Source organism: Bemisia tabaci, chromosome 6 (assembly GCF_918797505.1).
Source record: "Bemisia tabaci chromosome 6, PGI_BMITA_v3".
Taxonomy (NCBI): domain Eukaryota; kingdom Metazoa; phylum Arthropoda; class Insecta; order Hemiptera; family Aleyrodidae; genus Bemisia; species Bemisia tabaci.
This window is the reverse complement of record NC_092798.1, coordinates 32015365-32036008: the sequence shown is the minus strand read 5'-3', so window position 1 is coordinate 32036008 and position 20644 is coordinate 32015365. Positions and strand designations below refer to the sequence as shown.

Here is a 20644-nt window from a genome sequence, read left to right as displayed (position 1 = left end):
TCCGGAGTTTCACCAAAAGCATTTTCAGATTGTTTGCCTGTTCGTTTTTTTTTTCTTCTCTTAAAAATCCCGGTATACCCGCAACAAAAAGGTTTGCTCTTTGTTGCTTTTAACCGGAAATCCCCCAAATAAAAATATCACCCCAATTGAGGTGTACGTAACTCTGGCAAAGACACAGGAAACAAGAACTAGACGCGCTCCCGATCGACTTCCGGTATCCGCCCGATCCGGTCCCTGAGGAGCAGAGTTCCTGCAAAGAACATGATCGAAAAGCAATTATTACCACTGGTTCGCCGCCGGAGATGTATCACTACACTACTCTCCGCAGGTAGCTCGGATATCAGCGAAACCCGCGACGAGTTCCGAGTTTTGAAAGCGCTCCTTATTAGAAAAAGCTGAGGGGACTTATCACTCATCCGAGAGATGAGATTCAGATTCATAAGCTCACTTATTACGTTGAATCACAGTTTTCTCAAGGTTAATCTAAGGAGTACCTACGGTTTATTTGCCGTAATAAAATGATGATCAGATGCGAGGAAGGGGAGGGGGATATTAACCGCATTCCAAAATGGCTGTAAGTGGAATGCCGTGGACCGCCGCGCCGCGCCGTGCTGTGGGTGCTAGTTTAAATCGGTCGAATCCTCTTGCGATCCTTCGCGTATCCTCCTTGTGCTGGTGCTTGTGTTGTGATACCAGGGGCGCCCCCCGCTAATCGCATTCCTTTATTTTCGTCTTCACTTATCGCCCATCCTTCAATCAAAATAATTACCTCTCCGCTGAATTATCGCCGTATTTACGCGTGCAAGTGTATCGCTATTCCCTCGATTCTTTCAAAAGTTTGCGTGCAAGTTCGGTGTGTTTTACCCTCAATGGCTTGTGGAATTCCAGCCCGTTTTCCTCATCATTCCGATGTGAAGTTTCTTCTGCAACCTCATCAGTAATTCTCAAATTTATCTGAGCTTTTCGTGCCAGTTTTGTCTCGATATTGCTGTGATGCCCAAGCTTTTTTTCTCGATCGGTCGTCGAATTTCGTGGCCAGAAGCAACAGGTTTTCTCTCGTAACTCCGCGGTGTGGTTAACCCATTTCCTCCGTGTAACGCATTCCTCTAGTGTTTCTACATTCCCAACGACCTCGTCAAGTGGCTGTGTGTCTATCTCTTGTATTTAGAAATTTCTAAGCTGCCTTTAAAGCTCGAAAGTAGTCTATTTCAATCCTTTTTTCGCGGAGAGTGACGGGATATCAACAGGTGATTTGAACGCAAGTGCATGAAAGTAACCTGAAAAAGTAACCTCAAATTCTGTGTTTATTCTTTGGATGGTCACTTAATTTTTAATTTTGCCATAATCAATTCTTTATCATGCGATCTGCATTCAAAGTTTACTCTATACTTTTCTACGTGTCAGTTTCTCGTATTTATTCATCTGCTCAGGATCATATCTTGAGATCAGTTGTGCGCTAAACTGGAAGTTTTCGCTCCTCACCTTCAACAGCCCCACCATGATTTGCCCTCCTTGATTTCGTGGGATGAATTGAGATGAAAGTTTGGTAGTCCAATTAGTCATGTTGACTGATACGACATCATGTCTCAACGTGATTTTTCTGAGGTAAGCTATATATTTGTCTCTATTTAATCAATATTCACAGAAGCACAAACTCAGACAATGCTAAGAGGAACGTCAGATCCAGTTTTGGATACGTAATACTGAACAGAAGATTATTCTGTGTATATTATTTAGTCGTTCAAAAAGTAAAACATGAGTAGAAATCTCCAATCTAGTAATTATAGGCATGCATTTTTCCTCCTTAAGTGATTGATATGTAAATATCATTTTAATGGTTGCTAGTTGCTGACTCTGAACAGACGTGAGTTTGTGTTTCTTGCTAATGCGGTGTTGTCTTCCGGTACCTTTTTAGATCCCAAGGAAGATACATACTTACTTACATACATAAGAGTTGCCTTCATAGCGCACTCTGGCTCTCTTCTAGAAGTAAGGTAACCATTCAAATTTGAAAGTGAATATCTTTTAATAAATATAGAATTGCGACAAGAAAAGAATGGACAAGTATCACATTGGGGAATGGCACCATTTAACATGAATCTACATGGCAATTGATGGGTCAACTGACGATTGATGCATGGAAATGATACTTATATATTAGGGATGAATGTTGGCCTGTCACAATATACTTAGTGCACAAGCCAAAAAGTAATTTAAACATAGTTGCATATCACTGACTGTTAGGCATCCGGTAGACTCTTTGGTTTCCATTTGGTCTCCAACACATTACTTTGATTGATCAAAATATCAGTCCAGAAATGATTTATGTTTTAAATTCTCATTACCTTGCATGGTCATTTTCATAACCACCTTGGTTCTTGTGAATGATAGGTATTGGCAGGAACATGGCACTCACTCAAGGCTTGATTTCTAATTTTCTGCCCAGGACTAACAAAAATTTGCCCCCCCCCCCCCCCCTCTTAATTTTGAAAGTAATGACCTTTTGATCCCTGTAAGTTAAATCTCAAAAATCTCATTAAAGCATGCAGGCTCCTCCAGGGACTACGGAAATCGGCAAAGCAGAGCGCTAGAACAAACTATGACATAAAATTAAAATTTAGATGACTAGAGAGCGTATGGTAATATAGTTGAGTGTACAGTGATATCAAGGCACCAGGATATTATTCTGTGCATGTGGGAAAAATTGAATCTCTCAAGTTTGCACTTAGTACCTGCAAGAGGTCCCATGAAGGAGTTGGAAGGAATGAACTCAACAGTCTACAATAGTGGTTTTTGCAAAATCTTTGCATGATCAGCTTCAAAAAATACCATTTGAAGATTTTTAAGCCCGAAAACTCAATATTTATCAACATCAAGTATCCACTCAAAAACAGGAAAATAAGCTTAAAGAAGCAAACGAGAAAGCAAAGAGCTTAAATGATCAAGAGGACTTCAAAAACATAGCGAACTTCCTCCTTCAATTTGATAGATAGGCAATTTCTTATGGGCCACTGCGACAAAGACTAATCCCTGGTGAAGGTTTTCCCACCATTAGAATAACGAGGGGGGGGGGCAGATGATACTATTTTCGATTTTAGGGGGTGGGGGCGCCCCCCCCCCCCTTATGACCTTGACTTACTCCCTGAAATATACATTCGTACGTGCCCGATTTCTGCAGTGCTCCCATTTCCCGAAACCTGTTACAAATTTCGGAACTTTTGAGATTTTCCTGAATCTTTCCCGGAACTTTTGAAATTCCCGACATGTTTCTTATCTTTCCCATTTTCCGGAACTTTGTCGGTACTTTTGTAAAAATCTGAAAAGAATCCCGGAACTTTTGACGGTCGTGGAGTGGGAAAAATTGGAACAAAAAAGATCCGAATCCCGGAACTTTAGACGGACATGGAATAAGAGCACTGGATTTCCGTAAATCCACTTTATGCACACACTCGCACTCATCCTGCAGTTTGAGCGTGCTACGTCCGGTGAAAATGAAGAGGAACGGAGTGATGGCCCCGCAGGCATGAGAGCCGGAGTGCTGGGGCCGACTGGCAGAGGTCTAGGTGTGAAAAACCATATATTTTTTCTTTTTGTTTATTTCTTCTCTGTCGGTAGTATCTTGTCGCCTTTAAATTGCATTTCGCCTCGAAATCGAGGATTGGCATTGGGCAGGTAGCTCGGGTTCATGCTTTTAGCGGCACGGAGTTGATTACCGCGTGGCGCCACCTGACCTGAGACCACCCCGCCATCCCACTCTCCCCCGCCTTAACCTACCTTCAAAGCAAACAAATCGGTGTGCGACGAGTGGACCGATTACTGAGATTGATAGACAATTCTGTAGACAAAGTAGACACAGAAAGCACGGAACGATTCTATTGGTTGAAAATGGTGGTTCCAATAGACTAAGGGAGAAAATGATGGACTAACTAAAGGGTCTCGCGTCGGTTGCCGTCAGTTAGGCTATTACCTACCTCCTTTGTCCATTGCAATCACCCGATTCCACCGATAGGATCCTTCCATATCTCTTGTATCTTCTTTGTCTATAGCTTTGTCTATCAATTTCAATAATCGATCCCCTGGTGACTTGGATAATTAGTGAGCTTGTGGGTCATTAGTTTCTATCCATTCGGCCTCCAAGCACTAGATCTGCTTTTAATCTAAGCTGCGGTAGAATTTTTAGGAACTGTTCCTCCAGGGCTGTTTTTCGTCTCCGAGATTGTCTTGACCTACTGCCTTAAAAATAATTAACATATATATCGATGACCAAAGTGCAAAACCACGTATCTCCACTACGATGTTTTAAAATTTCTGCTCCTATTTTATTTTTTCGAAGACAAGCGAGCCAACTTTACAGCTTGAAATCCATACAGGATATTTTGTTAACAGAGAGGAAAAATTGAGAAAGTTTTTAAGAAATCTCGTTGACTAGTTTTCCAAAGAAAAAATGAAGTACCTATGACGGAAAGTCTGCAACGTCGCAAACAAAGATACGTCGTTTTGCACTGTGGCCATCGATATTCAAGAAGGAGAAAGAAAAAAAAACACTTAATTAACTTCACTAATCAAGGACGGTGAGCATGATGCGTCTTGGCCATTCAGAAAATTCATTTGATCGATGGGCGAAGAAAAACTAAAAGAAAGAAAGGAAGAAGGAAACCATAATGAACAAGTAAAGAAATACCGAAACAGAGTTCTTATTATGAGAGGAATAGTCTCATTATTATAATTAAAGAATGAAGGATTTTTTCACCTAAGATCTTACGGCGCACTGGAAAAAAAACACATTGAATCTAGAGTCCAGACTCTTGAAAACATTGACAAGAAAAAATACCTACTCTTGATTCAATCGGATTTTTGCTTGAATCAAAACGAAATCCGCCTAAATTAAGAGGCTTGGTTCTTGATTTAAGCTAGATTCTGGTTGAATCAAGAGTAATTTTTCTTGTCGATGTTTTTAAGAGCCTGGACTCTAGATCCAATGTGTTTTTTTTTTTTCTAGTGCGGAAGAGTTGATGAGCAGAGCGTCTTCGCAGATACCGAGTTTCTATCGGTCATCAGTGTCATTATAGGTGATACGATACCTACTCATTCGAGAAAGGTCTCTTTCAAGTTTTACCGACGCGTCGGTGACCTCATATATAAGTTTTCAGATCCTATATCCTCCTCGGCATTGTAATCTTACGCACCTTTGGTTGGGGACCGGATGTAATAATGTAGTCGAAACCTAGATTGAAGGTCGGAACGCATTCTTAATATTATTAATTTTTTTTCTTTTTATTTCAAATTTTTTGAAGTAAGGTAAAGAATTGCCTTTTCACTTTACGCCACCTACGTCGATTCCAAGAGGGTCAGTTCATGGCCAGGTCAATTGGATTTGTCACGACATCGTGTTTTGATAATCTACCTAATTTCTTAGACGAGGAAAACAAGTAATCGCCCTAACACCAAATTTCTAAGTCTATCAGGAACAAAAATAAAGAGTTTTGGCTAAGAACTGTTCTCTGCCCTGTTTATAAGACCTGACCATTCGAGAGGTTTTTTCCGTTTGCGCTTTTTAACACGGCAGTGCTCCTGTCCTCAATCTTTACCTCGCGTTTAAGTCTCCGCGTCAAGTTTGACTTTTGTCTTCCCGCTGTGCTCTCGCCCACAATCTTTACCCCGCGTTTAGGTCTCCACGTCAAGTTAGGCGTTCGCATGGTGTCTGACGAGGAAACTCTGGGATTCATCAGGGAATGAAAAATTTCAGGGAAAAATCAAGAAATGTTTTCCAGAAACCGGGAATCTTTTCTTCCGCCGCGCCGTTTAGAGACCTTTTTTTTTTCAAAGTTTGTGGACATTTTAAGTACGTGTTATTGTTTAGGCTTATGGAATTGCACTTAAGCCGTCATTATTAACCTGTGGAATTACATACTTTAATCTTTATATCATAATATTGACAGAGAAGAAGCTTTCATTGTCCAGAATATAAATATCAGGAACTTTTTATGAATAAAAAATTTGAACGTGCGCCGAAAAATCGGCTGGAAGATGAAAACATTCGATTGGTTCTCTTAAGAGAATCCTGGGGAAGTGGGATAAACCCCCGGTTTCTCATCAGGAAATGAGCTCCTGAAAAATGAGGCAAAAATACGGGAACGAATTTGGTCATAAATTCTAGACACCATAATTTTAAACTCGAAGGAGTTTTTTTTCTTCTTTTTCTTAGTTTAAAAAATGATTGCTTAGAATGATGACCGAGAATAGAGTATTGAGAAGGTAATCTTTTAATTGCGGAGCGATGCAGTTCTCGTGGTGATGAAATTATGAAGAGAATGCTTCAACCATAAATGCTCCTTCCACCTCGGTACGTAACTGCTGTATTATTTATATTTAAAAAACAAAAACAAAACATGAATGGAAATTCGCAACGTCAAAGTGGATTGGTCGACTACCTATAGGCATCGATTTACTGTTAGTGCACAGTGCAACCAAGAGACAATGAGGAAAACTTAAACCCCTCCGCGTTGTAATTGCTGCTGCAGAAGAAATCTGCGCAACTTTTATCAGTGGCGCGCTGCGCGCCTTCATTTCCACGCGACACCTCCCGCATTGCCGCAAAGTTGATATAGTTGCGTGACCCAAGATAACCTAACTCGAGTCCGCTGTGGCATTTTCACGCCTTTGTGACGAATCTGAATCGGATCGGGATCATTATTAAAGTGAATCTATACCGGCAGTAAACAAACATCTAGATACCAAACATGTTTTGGTGCATTTCTAATTTATTTTTCGGTTTTCTATGAAAAGCAACAATGTTACGTCTTAAAGCGTAGATCAACCCAATGTTACCATAAAAGCCGCGAAGCTAGCTCAGCGATAGCTATAATGTTCAAACATGCGTATCTCTATTGCAACGGATCTCTCAGACAATTCAGGGAATGGTCATCGTGAAGAATTCTAAGTGAACATTTGTCTAGGTAAAACATTTCACTGATATTTACCGGCTGGAGACTCCTCTTAATTTTGTAATTCCCAACAGAGGATCGAAGTAACAATTGAAGCGCGTGAATTAAGGGATGTACGATTTTACGTCTCCGCTGCGGAACTGGGCTTTCTTTCGTAATTTCGGTCAATATTGAACGTAAATACTTAGCTTTTGGACGTATCAATATTACGTCCAAAAACGTCCATACGTCCATAATATGATACGGTATCTTATTATGCGCAGTGATGAATCTCGCACTTTCCATCCCTCACTTAAACTAATGTTTTAACAATTGATCAGGGGGCTGCCTCACCTGGAATCGATGGATATTTATTATGGATTTAAATAGAGGAAAAACAGAGTTGCCAACTTGTAAGAATCACCCTGTTTGAATATGATTTACCTGAAACTTCCAAGGGTGTAAACACGATTTTGTGACGTGCTCAATTGATCCACTCTGCACAATGCCCTTCCCCTAGATGGAAATAGTTTATTAAACCGACATTCAAACCATATTGTTACCTTTCTTTCAGTCTAAGAGTAAGTAGATACTTATAGATATCACGTTTCATAGCTCCGGTCGGATGCCAAAATGTTTCCAGTTAGGGCCTCAATTCGAATAGGTTTCGACGAGCATTTGGGCCGAGTTTTTTCTAGCGACCGCCGACCGCGCCCATCGTTAGAATATTGATTATTCCGAAAGCGCAGCATCGACTGCTCCTCGTGAAAACCAATTTTCTGAGCAGGATCAAAATTGACGCTTCTCGTCGAGAGCGTGAGCCCGTGCGATAAAAATCCCGCTCTCAGGAAGAACGCCGTATGAGCCGCCAGACGTTGCCAAATTCCCTTCAGTAAAGTTTGAATATTCAGGTAAATGTGTGAATATTTGTCTTCGAAATTCTTGGAGAATTTTATTCGTGATCGGATCTAAATCACATGAACATTTCAAGAAAAAATATTCGTAACATTCTTCGGAAATAAAAATGTTATCAGGAGAAATTTGGCAACGCTGGAATGACCTTATGGTGTTTTTCCTTAGCATGGCAGAAAAGGTGAGTGGTATCCCGCCGCAGCCCCATGCCCCGTGCTGCCGTCCTAAGGAAAAACGCCGTATGAGCCTTCAGGCGTTGCCACATTGCCTTCAATAAAACATTGATTTCGGCTAATTTTTTTGAATAATATTCCTTCAATTGTTCCGGCAATTTTGTCGACAATTTAATCTAAAACACCAGGAAATTTCAAGGAAAAATATTCATAACATTCCGAAAAAATGGACATTTTATGGAAGGAAACTTAGCAACTGTCGAATGTTTACACGGCGTTTTTCCTTTGCATGGCAGAAAGGTGAGTGGTATCCCGCGCACCCATGCCCCGTGCTGCCGTCCTAGGAAAACGCCGTATGAGCCTTCAGGCGTTGCCTATTGCCTTCAATAAAACATTGATTTACGGGAAAGTTTTTGAATAATATTCCTTCAATTGTTTCGGCAACTTCGTCGACAATTTAATCTAAAATACCAGGAAATTTCAAGGAAAGATATTTCTAACATTCCGGAAGAATGAACATTTTATGGAAGGAAACTTGGCAACTGTCGAATGTTTATACGGCGTTTTTCCTTAGCACGGCAGCGTGCGCTCAAGCTCAACTCTCGAACCTCGATCCGATCCGCTCGAAGCCATCGAATGTGTTGTATAATCGACGCTCGATTTCATTTCCTCGGACATTATTAAAATTCGAACGTTCGATTCTCAGCCTAGGTTCCATATTGGCCATCGCCCTTCCGTCCAGGGAATTTTTTGCGGCGACTCGGCCGCCGCTCAGTGACCGCTGAACGTTTACGTTTCAACTTTAAGAAGTAGCATACTACTACATTGAACAAAAAAGTGTGGAAAGTATTACCAAAATTACAGTTAATTCTATAATGAGTTCACTTGATTTTTGACACAGTACTGCTGTATGGTAAAGATAACCAGACGAGGTGGTAAAATAGTCCTGAGTCTACACTAATTTGTGGGGAAAGCAAGGCTAAAAAATTCAAAAATACCAATTAGAGTTAATGTTTTGGCCTTGCTTTCCCCAAAAAATATTGTAGAACCCGCATGATTTCACCACCCTGTTAACGCACAGTTCAGGTCACATTTTTTAGTATTTTTACTTCTTCATTTTTACTTCTAGAAGTGAACATGATTAGAGTTACGGTTTTTGCTTTCATAGAGAGCAGACGCAAATGGCGGCTTTCAGATTTTTTTTTTTCAGTGGCAGTCTCGCCGTTTTTGGGCTTTCCTTCGGTTAAAGTCGTCATCGACGTTTCTTGATAGTTCTAGAATTATCAGACTGGCGGTTTAGGATATTTTTGAGTTTTTATAAATTAGTTCAATAAAGTAAGGATCTCCCAATAAATTATGTCGGCCTTTCATAATTTCTATTTCTGAGGTTAACCAATAGCGAGAGTTAGCAAAAATCGAAGTAGGTACCTATCAAACACATTTTGCTCAAACATCGGTTTCACCATGAATTTTTAGCGATAATCGGATCTCCTAAGCCAAAAAACACATTTCAGCTGCTATTTCTCATAATATTTCCTTTGTAAAACCCGAATCAAAATTTTAAGTATCCGAACGCAAAAATTGACGGTTCGATTAGACGAATCGAATGCAACATTTTGCGTTCGAATACCTACATTCCTAACTTTACTGTAGGATTTACAAAAGAGACTTTTATGATGAAACAGCTGAAATGTGTTTCCAGGCTCTATAGATCTATTTTTCGTAAAAAAAGGGGGAAAAAGAAGAAGGAGAAGAAGAAGAAAATGTCGAGTGAATTAGGTAATTAATTTAGCAAAAAAATTTCTCGATCTTTGTTTACCAGCGGTGTAGTCATCTGACTCATCTCAATGAAAAACAAGCGGGAAAGTTCTAATACTGTCGTATTAGAAAAGCGCTCAGGTGTTAGTCAATGTATTTAGTGAAGAAAGGAAGTATAAACTCCGTCGACTTGGCTGGGAAATGGAAATAAAACATCAGCTGATAGCAAACAAAGGTTACCAAGGAAACCGTAAACGCGTTTTTTCGTTTCCCGAAAATGATAGCCACCGTTGAGCTCATCAGGCGCGTTTTTTTAGGCTTCATTTAAGTTCAACGATCAATTTCGATAAGAATTACTCTACCGCTAAGAAATTTTCTTATAGACAAACGATCGAAACTACCTGCGCATTACGTTAAAAGCATAAAATACAGTTTTCACAGCTTTATTTATTTTAAAAATGGACCCCCCCCCCCCCCAAAAGCCTACACATCGATAAGCTGGTGCAACATTTAAACGAATTAGCACTAGTATACTAGTACTCTAGAGGCAAGTCGAAATCAAAAAGCGCTGCCTATCGGCTGAGCGCTTAATATTTGGTGCGCTAGCAGATACTAAGATGGGCATATTGGAATTTTGGGTTCTTATACGGCTGTCCGAAATCCTTTATTTAATCCTTGAAAGTCCCGTCTTCGACTCGTTTGCGACTCGCTAGCAGGAAGGCGTTTTAGAAGGAGTGAGGTATAATAAACTTCATCTTGACTTGCGTGCGACTGAAGACGACGAACGAAACGCAGTCGCTGTGTGAGTGTTTATTCATGCAAATTTTCGAAAACTTCGGAATTCCATTTGATGATGATTTCTGATTTTCTACGTCTCGGCTTGAGTCCATTTTTTTCGTCTAGTTTTATTATCACCTCAACACTACCGTCCTCAGAAAGAACACCGTGTGAACGTTTGGGCGTTTGCCAAGTTTCCCTTAATTAAATACGGTTTCACTGCGGGGAAAAAAACACAATGGATCTAGAATCCAGACTCTTGAAAAAATTGACAAGAAAAAATATTCTTGATTCAATCGGATTTTTGCCTGAATCAAAACGAAATCCGCTTAAATTAAGAGGCTTTGGTTCTTGATTTAAGCTAGATTCTGATTGAATCAAGAGTACTTTTACTTGTCGATGTTTTTAAGAGTCTGGACTCTAGATCCAATGTGTTTTTATTTCCAGTGTTCGCTATAGAAACTCTGTATTTTTCTTTGTGCCGCACGATGCAGAAATAAGTTTTTTCATATTCCATGTATTAATTATAATTTGGATTAGTGATTAGACCATGTAGATGCAGGTTTAAAAGTGGTTTATTACATTTCTAGATGCACTTCGGCCCTAGGGGCCATCATCAGTAGTATATACAGGTAAACAGTATGGAATCAAACTTCAGGAATATCGGCAGGTTTAGGTATATAAGTTGGAAATTAAAACTAACTACAGCAGAAGTTGTAAAGTATTAATTAATTAAATTGCAGCCGAAATGTTTCTAGAAATATAATAAACCACTTTTATTTCTGCATCTATACTTAGTCTAATCGCCGATGCAGAAACCTTTTTTTCTCTGCAGCGCTGTAGTCAATTCTTTCTTCTAGTTGCGACCCGAAGTTTTTCTTTTTCGTGATCGCGTCCTGCGTTCATTTTAATTTCCTCTCTACTGTCTCCCCCTTGTTTCGCTCCCCAATCTCCTCTGCCGTGGAAAGGAAAAACGCCGTACGAACCCTCAGTCGTTGCCAAATTTCCTTCAGTAAATTACGAATTTTCGGGAACACTTGTAAATATTTTCCCTCCAATTATTCAGATAATTTTGTTCGCAATTTTACCTACAGTTCCTGAAAATGTCAAGGAAAAATATCCATAGCTTTCCTCAAATTTGAGCATTTTATCGAAGGAAATTTGACAACTTTCGAATGTTCATACGGCGTTTCTCCTTAGCACGGGAGTCTTGGTCGTCGCCCCTGGCGGAACCCGGAGCACGGGTGTTTTTATTTAAATGATCAAGGTTTCCATTGTCCGGGAGGTTTTCACGCTCGGGGAGCCGGACTGACCCCCGGGTCAAAGGTCGGGGTCGGGGGCGCCCAAGAATGCAGGCTCAAAGGCCAGCGATGCAACGCGACGCGACTTGGGGCTCGCGGCGGCGGTGCCTAACGGCAACGGCCGCAGCCCGCCGCACGGTGGACCCCGTCGATGGGGGAGGTCGGACAAAATTTGGAAACTTTCAAAGCTCATAACTCCGTTCGCACGAAGCTTCGAGGCTTTAAAAGGGGTACCATTCCGCCGTGCTGAGGAAGAACGCCGTATGAACATTCAAGAGTTGCCAAATTTCCCTTAGTAAAACATGTATTTTTGACGGAATTCATGCATATTTCCCCCTAAAATTCTCAGGTATTTTAGATTAAATCGCGTTCAAAATTGTGTAAAAATCTCGGGGGGAAATATTCACAATTTTCCCGCAGTAAATTCGGCGTTTAACGAAGGAAATTTGGCAACGTCTGAAGGCTCATACGGCGTTCTTCCTTAGCACGACAGCAGTGGTTTTCTCGTCCGATTTTCTTGCAGGACCACCTCTAAACCTCAAAATTTAACGAAATTACACAGAAATTTGCCGTTTTTGCCAAAAATTGTATGTCCGACCTCGCTGATTGATTCGATCCACTGTGCGCCGTTGGACACTCGAATCTCCACCATCTCTAGTCCTCTGTCGTGGACCATGGTGCCCCGTGCCCCCCTCCCCCCCCTCCCCGCCGCCCCAGTTATTAAGGTTATTGGTGAACGGTGGGTGGTACCCGTTTATAAGTTTACAACTCCCAACTTATATTCATTGATTTATTTGTCGCAAGTTCCGCTATTCCTCCTTGCTGGTGCACACTTTATGTTACCACTAGCTCGTTTCGCAACACTACGTTCGCTCCGTGCGTGAACCGCCCTTAACTCGTGCCAGGCCTATATTCATGGTGGAGTCTACAGTACGTACAAAGAGACTAAAGAATCGTTGCTCTTACAACCACTGGAAAAAAACACATTGGGTCTAGAGTCCAGACTCTTAAAAACATTGACAAGAAAAAGGACTCATGATTCAATTAGATTTCAGCTTAAATCGAAAGGAAATCCGCTCAAATTAAGAGGCTTGGTTCTTGATTTAAGCTTAAATCTGATTGAATCAAGAGTATTTTTTCTTGTCGATGTTTTTAAGAGTCTGGACTCTAGATCCAATGTGTTTTTTTTTCCCGTGATACTCATGGATGAATTCTAGACCCCATTTACTTTTCTAGTAGTACATAGTTATAATGTTACTTTTGTGAGGCAGTAATTTTGGTTCTGATAACACCCATTGCTTTAAAATATGTCGCAGGCAGTTGGCGATCGTATATTAGACGCAAAATGGCAAAATTTCTGATTAGTTTGAATACTGTTCCTCGGTCGATTTTCAAACCGCGTGAAGTAAATGTGAAATCAGCAACCAAAAATAACTGAACACGAAAAAGTACGCATTATACTTTTTTAGGCTCGGGACATGCTTAAAATAATATAATAATCGCGAGGCATTTTAAGCCAAAACGGCTTCTTTCTGAGGATCCCCTAGAATGAAATCTCCAATTTGGTGTACATATAGTTGGGTTCGGGTCGGATAGGCAACTAAACTAACTGCGTGGCGAAGCGTAGAATATCACGTGGAAATGAAGGCGCTTGAATCCGCGACCGTGCTCATGTAGTCCTCTACCTCCTACTGAAACCGCGATTAAAAGTTCGTAACCGAGTAAAATTTTTATGATTATTTATGCCACTATTGTGTCGTCGCTTTAATTTCAAAAACTTGAATTTAATGAAATCGAGTTTTATGAAACGCTTACGCGAACGCCAGTGTGCCCGTTGTTACCCACACATTTAAAGAGGGGACAGGGCCCGTCTAACCGAGGTGCTGCAGCAACCCAGCGGGCTGATTATTGAAATTGATGGACAAAGCAATAGACTACGAAGACATAAGGAGTATGGAGCGATCCTATTGGTTGAAATACGATAAGTGGTTGCCATAGACTAAAGGAGAAAATGATGGACTAACTGTAAGGTCTTTCGTGAGTTGCCTTTAGTTAGTCTATTACCTACCTCCTTTGTCCATTTCAACGACCCGCTTCCACCAATGAGATCCCCCTACCCATGTCTCCTCGTCTATCAATTTCAATAATCGCTCCCCACGGGCTTCGTGGAACGGTTTTTTGCTATTATCATTTTAATTTTTCTCTCTCTTTGAGCTGTGGGATCAAAAATGAAGACCCTGAGAGTCTCAGAGATTTTGGAGGATTGGAGAGGTTCTGAAAATGGGATTTCAGGAGGTGCTTTAGATGTGCGTACGCATACTACTAAGGAGACTCCGGTTGAGTAATAGACGGATTAGATTCTTCGGAGACTTTAACGAATGGTTAGAAAAGTAAGAAAACTCACGCTGGCGACGAAAAGTTCACGCAGATGATCCGCGGGATCAAAATGAGGAGAGAGAGGGAGGGAACTTGGGTTGAGTAATGCCCACCGGTGCTTCTTCGGAGACTTTAACGAACGGTGAGAAAAGTAAGAGAACTTTAACGAGCTATCCCAACTGCAGCTTAAACGCAACGGGACAAGATATATTTAGTTTGTGGGTATAAATTCATAAAAGCTACAGGGACACAATGACACATGGTATGGAATTTTGCATTTACATTATTTTGCAGCTTTAATGTATAATACTCAGAGCCGGCTAGAGGCCACCAGGGGCTAGAGTATGCAACCCGCACTCAAACATGCAGAAATACAAGAAAGTCACAATTTTTATATTTTGCGAAACATGAACAGCAACCGGTATTCTTCAACATGGTTCATAAATTTCTGAAATTTCATGAAATATTCACGTGAAATTTCAAGATTTTATTTTCCATGAAGTTTTGCTCCCTGCTATTTCTCGGGCATGAAATAAATCTAATAAGGTAAACATCTTGACGCTCATCAAATGAACAAAGACCTTGGCAGTAGCGGCTAGCGGCTCCTCAGGCTACGACCGGGGGAGTTCCTGGTGTTGTAACCGTGTGCAGCCTTTGTCCGGCAGCCAGGGTCGCTCCCAATCGAAACTGATAGTACTCTTTTCCAGAGGGTCCATCTCGAATTCGCGGACATTTTCGCGAACAGCAAGAGGGCGAAAACGTGGATGAACTTCGTGAGGAAATCCTGGGCAGGAAACCTCGAGTCCGCACTTAGGTGGCGGGTCACCCAGGTTGCTCGTCCCTATCGGAAACGTTGCGATGGTATTTGAATCGGTTGTTTTCAAAAGGGAACAGGATCATTCCTCGATGGGTCTTGTTTAGCATGTCCTTTTATGCAAGCCAAGGCTCATGCAAAAACGGACTTGCTCCCTTTCGAAAACACCCGATTCATTTAGCGCACGTTTCCCGCGCGCAGGAGTCTGCACATGAACTGAAATATGGCCGTTTTATGTGAGTGCTTGTGCCCAATCCTCCTCCCCCCGCTCCTCCCCGCCTCGCCGAGCTCCGGCTGAGCAACGCTCAATGCAAGCACTCCCAGTTCGTCAATTAAGATTTTAATCTCAAACTCATTTTACAATTTATTTTAATCGTATTTTTTTTATTTTTTTCCCACTCCCGCTTCTCCCGTGGGAGAACGTGTGTCTCTCTATCGTCTCGCTCTCTTTATATCCACCGCATGGGTTTCTGCTCATGGGAGTCACTATTATTGGCACGGATTTAAACCTCGAAACTCCTCACCTGCTCCTCAATTCTCATCTTCTACCCAAGTTGCCCCATCTCCGTTGAAAAGCTTTCAAATTGAACAATGGGCCGCTAGACAAAGGTCTGAAGTAGAAGAAAACATCGAATGTTTTCTCTTCCAAATCTTACTTGGAATTGGATTCTCCAACTTGTAAAAAATAATGAGGAATGGACCACTAGACAAGGTACGAATTTAAGCGATCTGATACATGTTTCTTAACCAGAATTTCACGTAGAAAACGATTCACACAACGAAAATTACGGAAACCAACTCCTAACGAAGATATTAACGTTTTTATTTCACATTGGTTACGAGGAATTTGAACTGCCCGCTGACAAGAAACTCAAAACTCTACGTGAGTCAAATCGCCCACTACAACGGTTTCAGCAAGCTTCTCAATCGAGCAATGTTCATTTCCCATCATGTGATGTTCAAACTATTAGCAATTTGCTATAACTGAGCCAAAGCGTCAAGATTGAGGTTGCCAGATTTTTATATCGCAGAGACCGTCATGATAACGTTTAGCGCGCGATGTGAATCACGTAGACCATTGAGTTTTCATGAGCGGGTGGTTTGAATTCACGCATTAAGAATCATTAAATATCTTCGTAAGGATTTAATTTCGGTAATTTTCGTTGTGTGCATCGTGTTTTACGTAAAATTTTGGTTAAGAAACATGTATCAGAATGCTGAAATTCGTACCTTATCTAGTGGTCCATTTTACTTATAAATAAAAAAAAGAAAAAGATAAATAAATAAATTAATACAAGTTTTGAAATCAACTCCTAAACGAGTTATTAACAAGTCTTTTAAACACAGATCAAATGGAAGTTTAATTATACAAATGAGATCTTCAGTATTTTTCCATTTAACCAATGTTAACAGAAAACACTTATATCTTGTCCAGGAGTTGAATACCAGACTTCCCGTTGTGTCATTCGTTTTGCTTGTGGAATTGACAGGAATAAGTGAAAGCAATCATATCTGTCTAGAGGCCGGTCCATTCGAAAAATTTCGCCGAATTAATTTCGGCAACATCACGGAAAGACGTGGAATGCAATGCTTTTGAGGACGTTTAATGTCCTGTTCTTTTCTGTTTTTTCTTTTCTCCCTCTCATTTTTTCCTTTTCTATCTACCCTCCTTTTTGCCTCCTTCTTGGGCGAACCCGCAACGCTGACTAAACACCCATCATAATGATCATGATAAACATTGACGATTGTGAGGTGAAGGAGAGGAATACGGTCAAAATCTGAATTTCAGCGTGACCCAATTGGTCCCTCCGCTGACGTAAGGGCGTCATTCTATATTAGAATGAGCTCTACTATCCATATAACTCCATGCTTTTCTGGGCCCATGTATAAACGGAGTAACGCCCCTACGTCTAAGAAACGATGAATAATTAAAGTGAATCCAAACGGTCTGAACCGACACTAGAAACAAATTTTATTCACCTGTCGGACGTAGATTTTGTCTCCCAAGATGGTCATCGATCGGTGACGGATGTGGATTTTGATTACTAACTCTTCTAGCCAACCAGAGACAGATGAGCAGGACTTCCCGTCCTCAACTTCGAAAGCAGTAGACCACCTTGTGTATCCGTTTTTCGATGAACGGGCTCCGATTGGTCTAAGATGTGACTCTAACAGTACATGTACTGTACCGTACACGGAGAATCCGATACCAAATGTAATGTGATCTTGGTACCTCAAAAAATCAGTACCCGAAAGGTCAATTTGCTCGTAGTCAAGGATTTTCCCGCGCAAGGGGCCCGGGCGTCCCGATAGAACTGTGTTTCGATTTTCGTGAAAACCAGTGGCGTGGCGTGCTTTGCGATCTATCGATATTTCCCCATTTGAAGCTGTGGTAAATAATCGATTATTAAGGTGTTCGCTGCGAACACCCTGTTTATCGATACTTTTCCATCTACCTCTTATCTTCTATTTTTCTTCTATTTTTGGGTGTTCGAGTGCGGGTTGCATACTTTGGCCCTGAAAAATATGTAATATTTCACAGCCTCGTGAAATTTCATGAAATATTTCACTGAAATTTCCAATCTCTCATTTCTTTCTTACGTTCCATGCCACCCTGGAGCCCCACTGCCCCCTTTCCCTGCCTACGTGCCTGATAGGGAACCCACTGTTCGTGTTTTGGGGAGCTCCCAAACATCCATAAGGGTTTTTTTTCTCTCTCTCTCTCTCTTTCTTCTTTAAAAATGCGTTTTAATCCTGGATCATGCCTATCGGCAACGTCGCCCGTACCCGGGCAGCTCACGAGTACTCACTATTGGACGTATTTCTCCAGAACGGAACCATGCGCATCATGACGTGAGCCCTGTTATGCGTATATCCTTACGGGTCTCAGGGATCATGTCTCGATGCACATAGTTCCGTTCGGTAGAAGGTACGTCCTATTGGTCCCTTATCAAGAAAATGATGGTCTGCCAATAATATTGCGCCTGCATTCTTGCAATTTTTCTCGTGCATCTCTTCCACGTTGCATGAGCATCTTCCGCGTATTTTTCACGCCCAGCGAATCGAGCTCCCCCCCCCCCCCCCCAACTCTACTCCCCTCGGCCTCCGTCTTTTTATGAGCTCAGCCCTAGTGCCCCCGGTGCAGTGGCTCGAAGCCTTTTCCGCTCTCAGCGTTTTCTCTACCAACCGCGTTAGGAAAGCAAGCAGCCCTCGAGTATGAAGTCTAATCGAGGTTAAACCCTCTCCGCTCTCTCGCAATTCAAGAAAATACTTTTAAGATTAGGTTTTGCAAGGCTCAGTTGAGTCGTGAAGTATGCAGTGAATTGTCGAGGACTCTAACCAAATTTCTTCAAATCTAAAACGAGTTGAAATTTTGCTTTGATATTCAGATTTTTTTTTTTTAAATGGTTTATTTTACCATCCTATCGCACTCTAATCCGGCTGGCGTCAAGTTTTGCGAGGCAAGAACCTTTCGGAAAGCAGTGAAAATACGGAAGGAAAAGAGACAATTACTGCCTTCATTTTCAATTGAAAAACCCCGATCACACTGCATTTCTGAATAAATCACTTTTTGCTTTCTTTTTTCCCCCGATTAAAACGGGATACCAGTGCTTAAATTGCGAATTCCTGACACATGCTAGAATCTCATTCGTCGTTTTTCAGACGAAGGAAAGTAACTCCATTCCAAGGTTGCAAAATTGCCTCGAACAATTTAATTTTTCACTTGAATGTACCTATGCAATTTTAATCTAAATTCGCTCTAATTTTTGCATGGATCCGGAGAAGAATCGGTGAAATTTTCAGTTATAAATGCGCAAATTCCTCCGGTAAAAATGCAATTTACGAGGAGAAATTGGCAACACTGAAATGTAGTTACGTTCTTTCGCGAGGGAAACGACGCACAGTGGATCGAGTCAATAGGAGAGGTCGGACAAAATTTGGAAACTTTAAACGCTTATAACTCCGTTTATACAAAACTTTGAGGTTTTGAAAGTATAGTTCCATTGGTTCACCCTTGAAATTTTCTACAAGAAGCACCCCTTGAAATTGAAAATGTGACGAAATAAACATTAAAATTTGCAGTTTTAGTAAAAAAAAAAAACTCATGTCCGACCTTTCTAATTGACTCGATCCACTGTGCGACATATGGAGTCAAATGAAGAATAAAACAAAAAGTAAAGTTACTTTAATCCGTAATATCCTTGGTTATTAGCTATGTGTTCGCATGGCAATCCGTTGGGTTTCTTTACCTTAGAATGAGGATCGGCGGGGAACTAATAACGATTTAGCTTCAGCGACGAGGCGACGACGCGGGGCGAAGATGATCTCGTTTTTCTCTCGGCAATTTCGAGGAGAAATAGGAGGAGCGAACGGGAAGAAACCCACATCGAGCCGAGGGAATCATCGAACGCTTCGTGGACGGACCGGAGGAATCCATCAACCGGTTTGTTTGTGGTTTGCCGAAGAGAATCCATCTAAATTCAATTTTATTTCAATTTTTCACATCCGCACTGGTTTCCGCCGCGCCGTCCCGTCCAGTGCGCCAATGGGATCCAGAGGTGAGAGCCCTTGCGTGGCGTGCGAGCCTGTCAGTCCTACTCAGAGATGGACGATCCTAAGTGCCGGGCAAGGTTGTCAACGGTTCTCACCGTGGAAAGTGCCCGTCGGTACCTTGTGGCTAGGGTGTCGCCTCTTTCGCGTCCTCTTGTCTCCCGGCGATGAAGTTTCTCCAAATGCGCATGTAGTCGCGGCTAGAGCACCTATATACGGGAAAGTATTGTCATATCCTTACTGCTCTCTGATTGGTTCATCAGTTTTGGGCTATCATGGAGCTCCAAAGTTGGCCCAATGTGTACAAACCCGACCCAGAGGAAAATCGGCTGAGAAATTAATGATGATCACACTCAAAGCTTAATATTGGGTAAAAATATGCATCAAATAGTTCGATCCGAACAATTCAGAAGTTGAATATAAAAAAATGTCCATCGCATACTAAATCATGTCTAGAACTATGTAGAACTTTGTCGCCATCTTGTTTGTTTACATTGGGTCAAACTACACTGAAAAAAATGAGTTAGCGTCAGATGACTAAAAATGGTTTCTATACACTAACTCATATTGTGTGATTTGGACACACATGATTTTTGGTTTCTGTACACTAACCACTGTTAGTGCTGGAAACTAATTCCGCTACTCTAATTCGCATTCGGTAGGGTTGGGTCAACCTAACCTCAAAACTGAGAGAGGAGAAAACGGCTTAGCGAATGATAACTGGACAATACTTTCAGGAAAAGAAGATTTCTTAAAAGATGAGAGGTAAAAATCAACTGACCGGTTCCAAATGAACGACAGAGGAAAGGAATATCCCATAGGTATGTGCAAGTAGACAGAATTATCCTTTAGAGAGACACACACTCACACATGAAACGGTAGCGAATGTTCACACTGAATAAACATATCTCGTCCGAACACTTGAGATATTCTTTTGAAATTACGGGAGAACACGAACTATAGAAGTAAGCAGTAAGTTCACAGATTTTCGTAAAATATAAACTGAACGCGGAACGCTTTAATCGCAATTTAATACAGAAGATTGACGACTCCAACGAA

General features: G+C 41.3%; 1 protein-coding gene across 1 annotated transcript in view; it reads left to right on the top strand.

The window, feature by feature from the left end:
- Positions 1-600: 600 nt before the first annotated feature.
- The window catches only part of LOC109044206 (tetratricopeptide repeat protein 28), a 56732-nt gene continuing 36688 nt past the window's right edge, over positions 601-20644 (top strand). The window contains exon 1 of the mRNA XM_019061788.2: positions 601-1605. Coding sequence (XP_018917333.2) covers positions 1582-1605 — 24 coding nt within the window. The 5' untranslated portion in view covers positions 601-1581. The remainder of the gene's footprint in view (positions 1606-20644) is intronic.